The following is a 9,464-nucleotide window of genomic DNA, read 5'->3' as shown; positions in this document are numbered from 1 at the left end:
CATCCCTGAGGGAAAAAACAGAAATATCCGAGAAGAGCGCGGCCAAGGAATAGCGAGCGGGGAAAGCAGTAAAGAGGAAATAACGCGGATAAACCCGGACTAAATCATAAGGATAATAAGTCTGAGAGCGACCAGAACCGAGAACTGCACGGTTATCGAGGTGAGTGTGTGTTTTTCTCCGGGCAGAGATTAAAGAGTGACTTTTACCTTCACTCACTTTTCCTATCTGCCCCCTCCCTCTTCCCTCCCATTCCCATCGCTTTTACTGCTATACTCTCACAAACCACTCGTTAACACACTGTTTATAACTTTAAATCACATTTTTACTCATAATACGGGGATTTGTGTGTGAATTTATGTAGCCTGGAGATCCGTGCTAACTTAAGAACTTCCACGAAGTTGAATCTGCCTTCTGTTTGGAATTCTTCCGTTCCACCTTAAATGGTACCGCATTCGCCCTGGTCACGTTCCAGCGCCCTTTCAGCAGCCGCTGCACTTTTTAAGGTGGACTTGGAAATTAGGACAGAAGGGGACAACTTTACCCCCTTGCCCAACTTGCGCAATCGCACACAAACCAGCCAACTAGTTAACTAGCTATCTAACTTTACTGTAACGAGTTAAAACAGCAGTGCAGGAGTTAAATACGGTTATAAGACAGATCCAGTGTAACAGGGGAAATAGCGGGCTGATCTGTTCTCCAGCTGTTGCTGTCGCTGGATTTCCCGTCATCCAGGTAACAAACATGGCGATTACACCCATGATCCCTAACACGTCCCCCCACCAGCCCCCCTTCACCTCCCTGCTGGGGCTGTGGCGCATGGGACAGTGTCTAATAATATTCTAATATGGGACAGTATATAATAATATTCTAATATGGGACAGTGTATAATAATATTGTAATATGGGACAGTGTATAATAATATTGTAATATGGGACAGTGTATAATACTATTCTAATATGGGACAGTGTATAATAATATTCTAATATGGGACAGTATATAATACTATTCTAATATAGGACAGTGTATAATAATATTCTAATATGGGACAGTATATAATAATATTCTAATATAGGACAGTGTATAATACTATTCTAATATGGGACAGTATATAATAATATTCTAATATAGGACAGTGTATAATAATATTCTAATATGGGACATTATAAGATGGGAAAGTATATTATATGGTTATATGGGACAGTGTATAATACTATTCTAATATGGGACAGTGTATAATAATATTCAAATATGGGACATTATAAGATGGGAAAGTGTATTATATGGTTATATGGGACAGTGTATAACATTATTCTAATATAGGACAGTGTATAATAATATTCAAATATGGGACATTATAAGATGGGAAAGTGTATTATGTGGTTATATGGGACAGTGTATAACAATATTCTAATGTGAGACAGTGTATAATAATATTCTAATATGGGACAGTGCATAATAATATTCTAATATTATATATGATTGATATGATGGTACAGGTCTGGAGGGACAGTTTATAATACTCTAATATGGGACAGTATATAATAATATTTTAATATGGGACAGTGTATAACTATTGTAATATGGGACAGTATATGATGGGACAGTTGTGGAGGGACAGTTTATAATACTCTAATATGGGACAGTATATAATAATATTCTAATATGGGGCAGTATATAATGGGACAGTATATAATACTATTCTATCAGTATATAATGGAACAGTATATGATGGAAGAGCATAATAATATTCGAATATGGGACAGTATATGATGGGAAAGTGTATTATATGGTTATATGGGACAGTGTATAATAATATTCTAATATGGGACAGTATATGATGGGAGAGTTTTGGAGGCACAGTGTATAATAACATTTTTACATGGGACAGTAAATGATAGGACAGTGTATAATAATATTCCACTATGGGACATTATATGATAAGACAGTTGTTTTGGGACAGTGTATAATAATATTCCACTATGAGACAGAATATGATGGGACAGTGTATAATAATATTCCACTATGGGACAGTGTATAATAATATTCCACTATGGGACAGAATATGATGAGACAGTTGTGGTGGGACAGTTTATAATTATATTCTAATATGGGACAGTGTGTATGTATGTGGTGGAGTAGATGTAGTAATATATAATACTAAACTCTACTTGCAAAGATTGCAAAAGGGTGTTAAATAAGTTTTACCTTGCTATCTGAATACTATATTGTAATAAAGGACAGACTGATGTTGTGGGACAGTGCAGTGTGTGGTACTGTTTGAGAGTATGTGGAAGGATAATGTATATTAAGGTGCTATGTGACAGTATGTTGTAGGATAATGTATATTATGGTATTATGTGAGAGTATGTAGTAGGATAATGTATATTATGGTGTTATGTGACAGTATGTAGTAGGATAATGTATATTATGATGTTGTGTGACAGTATGTTGTAGGATAATGTATATTATGATGTTGTGTGAGAGTATGTAGTAGGATAATGTATATTATGGTGTTGTGTGACAGTATGTAGTAGGATAATGTATATTATGATGTTGTGTGACAGTATGTTGTAGGATAATGTATATTATGGTGTTGTGTGAGAGTATGTAGTAGGATAATGTATATTATGGTGTTGTGTAAGAGTATATGGTAGGATAATGTATGTTATGGTATTATGTGAGAGTATGTAGTAGGATAATGTATGTTATGGTGTTATGTGACAGTATGTAGTGGTAAATTGTGTAAAAAGGTAATAAGGGAAAGTAGCTATTGGTACACTCAGTGTATACTATGATAATATGGTCCAGTGATGGGACAATGTGTATATAACGGGGCATTTATAAATGGCAAAATATGTAGAGAGACAGTTATAATATGGTAATATAAGCTCTGTATATGGTGGGACAGAGCATTATAGGATAATGTAGGGCAGGTGTGGTGGGATAGTGTATGATATTATTTTAACACTATATGGTGGTGAAGAACACAATATGGTATTATGAAATCAATATCAATCAATATTAGGACAGATTATGTTGTGGGAAAGTGTATTAGTTATGTTACAGTATATGGCAGTAAATGGCAAATTACAGTATTATATGAAATTATGGGACAGTATATGGTGGAAAAGTGTGTAAAATTGTGGTATTAAGGGAAAGTAGCTAGTGGAACAGTCAGTGTATACTCTGGTAATATGGAGCAGTAGATGGTGGGACAATGTTTATATAATGGGGCAGTAGTATATGGTAATATGAGACAAGATATATTGAGTGGCAGGTATTATATAGTAATATGAGACAGTAGAGAGAGTATGATATGGTAATATGAGACAGTAGTGAAATTTGAGACCTCTGTGAAAAAGTGTTTGCCCCCTAAACCTAATAACTTGGTTGTGCAACAATTGCAATCAAGACTTACCCACATCTCTGTGGAGGATTTTTGGCTCACTCTTCTTTGCAGATTTTTTTTTTAAATTTAGCCACATTTGAGAGTTTTTGAGCATAAACTTTTTGTTTAAGATCATCCACAGCATGCCAATCAGGCGTTGACTAGGCCACTAATTTTTTTAAGCCATTCAGAGATGGGCTTGTTTATTTGCTTTGGGTCATTGTCCTGCTGCAGAACCCAAGAACGCCTGAGCTTAAGGACACAAACAGATGGCCGGACTTTCTCCTTTAGGATTGTCTGATGAAAAGCAAAATTCCTGGTTGCATCTATTACAGCAAGTTATCTAGGACCTGAATAAACAAAGCAGCCCCAAACCATCACACTACCACCACCATGTTTTAAGCTCAGTACAATGTTCTTTTTCTAAAGTTATGTGTTAGTTTTGCGCCAGATGTAACGGGACACACACCTTTCAAAAAGTTGTGTTATTTTTGTTGCCTTGGAACTCATTTAATGTTGTTCTGTGTTCTTTTGTGATCTCCTGGATGAGTTGTCCATGAGTTGTCCGGCCACTCACCAGAGTTCCATGTTTTCTTTATTTGTGAATAATAGCTCTCAAATAGCCCAAAAGCTTTAGAAATGACTTTGTAATCTTTTTAAGGCTGGCAGAAGTCAATGACCTTGTGTTCTCATCTGTTTTTGAATTGCTTTAAAAAGATCAGGTCAAAATTAGTTGATTTTTGATATTTTATCTGCTTCATGTTGTCAGACAGGTCCTATTTAATTGATTTCATGACTCAGGCCTGTTTGTGATTAGTAGTGAAATTGAACTCAGCTTTCCAAAATATGTGATTAATCACAGTGAAATTTCGGGGGGGCAAACACTTTTTCAAAAATGGCTAGATTGGTTTGGATGTTTTGTTCTCCTAACAGGTCTCCCCAAGCAAGTAACTATACACTAGTAGCTGAGTGCTTGTTTTACATTCTCCTTTTAGTCTAGTTATTTCCTTTTATTTGCATTTAGCTTTTCCTACCAATTGCCCAGTTTAACCTGCGCTATTCTGTCTCAGACAAGTGACTTCTTTACTGACTTTATTACTGCACTTCACCTGTCGGGCTTCTAATTCTTCTCTTTACTGCTGAAACTGAGACTTAGTCCGATGTTAAGCTGAGCTAAAGGCTAAAGCTGTTGCCATGTGGGTCAGCCAGACCTGACTGTTCCTGTAACAGTTTTATTCAGTTTCCAAGAGTCTTTTGTAGGTGTAGGAAACAGTACTCACCACTCTCTGGCTTCATCTGTAATTTTTCTGAAGAAAAGACTTTTAGTTTTAATAGTTACAGAGTTCTCTTTGTTCCTGTGTCTTTTTTTCTAGTTATTATGATGAAAGTGTGAATGTGCTGTGTGTAAATGCTGCAGTAGAGAGTAATAGCAGTAACACCATCTGTTCCAGCTCTACTTTACTACAGACAATGTTTTGTACACTTTATTTTGTAGCATTTCCAGTTGTTTACTGGACTAAAATAGTTAAATAGGTGTAAAAATGTAGCTAAAGCAACAGCTAAATAAAGTAGTTGCTTAGTTCAGGAAAGCTAATGCTGCTAACAGTACATAAAATAGAGTTAGCACAAAGCTAATATTAGCATGCTATTTGATAGCTTAGCCGTAGTTTCCATGTTTAATAATCCTTGTTTTTAAAAAATAAGGTCCCCAGCACCGGGCAGTTTGAAAATATGATAATATGTGTGTTGCTGAAGCCTGAGGGGAGGACTGTAAAAGGATGGAAGTGTGAATGTGCCGTGTGTAAGTGTGTAAATGCTGCAGTAGAGAGTAACAGCAGTAACAACATCTGTTCCAGCTCTGCTTTACTACAGACAAAGGCTTTGTAATGTAACATTTTTTTAAATCCATTTCCAAAGTTAAAGTTAATTGTTTGCTTTAAACCCCCCCCCCCCCCCCCTTTTTTTTACAATATACTTTTACTCTTCTTTTTTTTTTACTTTTTTTTACTATACTTTTTTTTACAATACTAAATACTGTTTTCTTTAAAGGCAATTTACTGCAAAATTGTGTACACTTTATTTTCCCAGTTGTTGACTGGACTAAAATAGCTAAATAGATGTAAAAATGTAGCTAAAGCAACAGCTAAATAAAGTAGTTGCTTAGTTCAGGAAAGCTAATGCTGCTACCAGTACATAAAACACACTTAGCACAAAGCTAATATTAGCATGCTATTTGATAGCTTAGTCATAGTTTCCATGTTTAATAATCCTTGTTTTTAAAAAATAAGGTCCCCAGCACCGGGCAGTTTGATAATATGATAATATGTGTGTTGCTGAAGCCTGAAGGGAGGACTGTAAAAGTATGTGGCTGTGCTACGTCTGCCTCTCTTACAAGTAATTTCTCTGAAGAAAAGACTTTTAGTTTTAATAGTTACAGACTTCTCTGTATTTCTGTGTCTTTTTTTTAGTTATTATGATGGAAGTGTGAATGTGCCGTGTGTAAGTGTGTAAATGCTGCAGTAGAGAGTAACAGCAGTAAAACCATCTGTTCCAGCTCTGCTTTACTACAGACAAAGGCTTTGTAATGTAACATTTTTTAAAATCCATTTCCAAAGTAAAAGTTAATTGTTTGCTTTTTACAATACTAAATACTGTCTTCCTTAAAGGCAGTTTACTGCAAAAAAATTGTACACTTTATTTTGTAGCATTTCCAGTTGTTTACTGGACTAAAATAGCTAAATAGGTAAAGTAGTTGCTTAGTTCAGGGAAACTAATGCTGCTAACAGTAAATAAATTACACTTAGCACAAAGCTAATATTAGCATGCTATTTGATAGCTTAGCCATAGTTTCCATGTTTAATAGTCCTTGTTTTTAAAAAATAAGGTCCCCAGCACCGGGCAGTTTGATAATATGATAATATGTGTGTTGCTGAAGCCTGAGGGGAGGATTGTAAAAGTATGTGGCTGTGCTACGTCTGCCTCTCTTACAAGTCTGAGCACGGCTCTGGCACCAGTCAGCGTTTCTCCCCTGCCTGTACAGATCTCTCTCACTCTTCAGCTGAAGTGTATCAGGATGATATCTGATCCTGGACATTAGCAGTAGAAATCTCTGACTTTAGGAAATGGTTTAGTACATCAGTAAACGTTTAAATGCGCTGCAGTAGAGTGATTACAGTATCAGAGCACTGAATTTTTGATATGACTGGGGTTGCTAAGTCTAGCAATAACCAAAACAGTCAACTCCACTGTGTCCTTGTGATTAATCTGTGCTCAGAACAATATCCAAGACAGATCAACCAGGACCAAATTACTGCAGGTTGATTTCGATCAACAATATTATCATGAAACATTGCCCATAATAATGATGATATTACGATACTGTGATTCTTATTGGATCTGAGTTTGTGAGAGGTATTAAATTTTTTTAGGAAATTTAGAGCATTTTAGTTTCCCATACCTTCTTTTACTTTGTGTAAAAGGAGTGGTAAAATAGCATAAATTATATTAATCCCATAAGAATTGACATAAAGGTAAATATTCTATGATATTCTTTGGAAAAGAGGGTCTAAATTCTATATTTCTATATTGAATGTGTCAGAGAACACAAATGTGTCATTTTTATGCTTTTATATTAGAATTAAGACACATCAGTTTTTGTGAAAGGCCCAGTGGTATGAATGGGTATCAGTGTGGATAGTATGGATGAATGGTTGGTGTTAATCAACAATATTATCACGACTCCTAAATGAGCAACTACCAGGAATTATGAATTTAATGGTGTTAGTTTCACAGAATTTTACAACTTATGTAAAACAATTGTCTAGACAGAACACAAGCTTAACATATGCTTGCAGAAAAATTTTATTTATAACATATCGCAAACGAAAACAATATGATATATCACCATATTAATATAAATATTGTGTTACACCCCTAGTGAAAATGCCAAAACATTTATTCACATTCTAGCAAAAGAAACCATTCCTCGATCTGGTCTTTGGTAAAATAGCCTCATGGTATTGATAAGGAGGGTATGAATGAATGGGCATGTGTTTGATGGATTAGGGTATTAATATGGATAAGTATAGGAATGGAAGGTATGGTTGGGTGGATGGGGATGAGGATAGATCAATGGGGTATGGTTGCTTGATGTATTGATGAGTATGGATACGGTTGAGTAGGGTATGAGTATAGAAAAAAGAGTATCAGGTAGATGGAAAGGTGCTGATGGTCAAGGAAGGGATGAGTATAGGCATGGAAGGTATTAATGGATACACATGCTATGGATATTTATTGAGATCATGGGAATGATGGAAACATTTATAACGTGTAATCTTTATTTTTAAACTCATATTTATTTCTTTTTAATACTAATTACTTTCACTTGTTCTCCTCCCCAGTTCCAATGCCTCTCCACAAGTCGGGCCGGGCTGTCCGGCTGGATCCCACCATGATCTCTGCTCCACTGGGGGACTTCCGTCACACCATGCACATCGGCCGAGGAGGAGACGCCTTCGGAGACACATCCTTCCTGTCAAACTGCGGCCCCTCCAACCCGGAATCCTCAAAGTCCAACACAGACGAGTCTTTACAGTCAGTCTCATCACCCACATCCACCACTGCCGACCCGCCAGAGATGAGGCTGAGCTGTGACGACAGCGTGTCTTCTGACGGAGCTTTTCCCAAACTCCATCATTCAGAATCAGTCTCGTCCTTCGACCTGGATCTGGACTTGGGTCCATCCATTCTGGGAGATGTTCTCGGGGTGATGGACGGGCTCGGGCTGGGCTGTGATTGGACGACGGGCAAGGAAGGTGAAGAGGAAGTGTTTAACCCCATTAAGATCTCCGCAGACAGTGGGTCCAATGAGCTGAATGAGCTGAACGAGGTCAACGGGGTCAAGTCCAAAGGCCTGAGGCCCAAGGTCCGGTTCAGCGATAAAAAAGAGGAAATTATCGGCCGGCAGTTCGGAAATGGTGACGGGTCAGAGGTGGAGTTTCAGAAGGAAAGAGAAATGAGCCCAAGTGCCAATGTTCACATGATAGCAGAAGAAATGGCCTATAAAGAAATGGCTAGCAACGATGTGGCGGAATCTACCAATCACAGAGCAGATCACAGCCCGAGCCCCTCCTCCTCGATGAGCTCAGAATACGAGGGCATCTCCCCATTGGACAGGAGAAGAGAGGAGGAATCGGCGTCAGAGGAAGAGTGCGTGTCTGGAGAACAGGGCTACACGTTCGAGGACGAATCCGACGACGAGATCGGCCTTTAGGAGAACCGAGTGCCAATTTGCGGGACCAAGCACAGAAAAGTCTGCTCAGCAGAACGCTTTTCTAATCAGCATTCCATAGAAGGGAGAAATAACCAAAGCTAAACATCTGGAAAACTGGATTCTGATCATTAATAGGTTAATAATAAGTTTACACACATAAAGATGAGTCACAGCTGTCTTCCAGTGCTGCAAGCTTTAAGATAACCAATGGTAGAAATTATGTATTTAGGCCTTCGAACCAGTGTCTTACTAAGGCTAATGCTTCACGGTTAGCACTATTGTATCATGGGGAAACGACAGAATTTTATATCAGTTCTTCTTTTAGTCATGTGTTTAATATTTAATACTGTAAAACAGCTTCGATAAGTAATTATACGTATTTCAGGTTCATCATGTGTATCATACAAAAAGTATACATTGTTAAACTGGGAAAGTTTTCAACTCGTTTTTTGGGAATGTAGCCATGGCATACAATGTAGTCTGTGAGTAAAATGACTTTTTAATAAAATGATCTCAATACCAAAACGAGTGGTTGAGACACACAGCAGCATACCCAGAATGCCTTGAGTTTATGTGTTTTTCCATTGATCATTTTACGCCATTGTGCATGTATTACCTACAGTATTTATATATCCCCTGATCAGAAAAAGATAGAACAGAATGGAAAATGTAGGTAGAAAAAGCAAAAAAGTGTTTCCTACATTACCTCTGGCTTTTATTTGATTGCAAACAGTAACTCAAGATAATTTTATTTTATATACAGTGCTGTAAAAACGGTAACTTAATTTTTTTAGATAAGCAGT

General features: G+C 37.1%; 1 protein-coding gene across 1 annotated transcript; it reads left to right on the top strand.

Moving 5' to 3' along the window:
* cdc42ep5 (CDC42 effector protein (Rho GTPase binding) 5) lies at nt 1-9,220 on the top strand. The gene is made up of 2 exons (XM_007256481.4): nt 1-160; nt 7,790-9,220. The coding sequence occupies exon 2, from the start codon at nt 7,795-7,797 to the stop codon at nt 8,659-8,661; it is 867 nt and encodes a 288-aa protein (XP_007256543.3). The 5' UTR covers nt 1-160; nt 7,790-7,794; the 3' UTR covers nt 8,662-9,220.
* Nucleotides 9,221-9,464: the final 244 nt, after the last annotated feature.

Source organism: Astyanax mexicanus, chromosome 6, assembly GCF_023375975.1.
Source record: "Astyanax mexicanus isolate ESR-SI-001 chromosome 6, AstMex3_surface, whole genome shotgun sequence".
Classification (NCBI taxonomy): domain Eukaryota; kingdom Metazoa; phylum Chordata; class Actinopteri; order Characiformes; family Acestrorhamphidae; genus Astyanax; species Astyanax mexicanus.
Note: the sequence above shows the minus strand (reverse complement) of the source record. Positions and strands in the feature narration are given on the sequence as shown.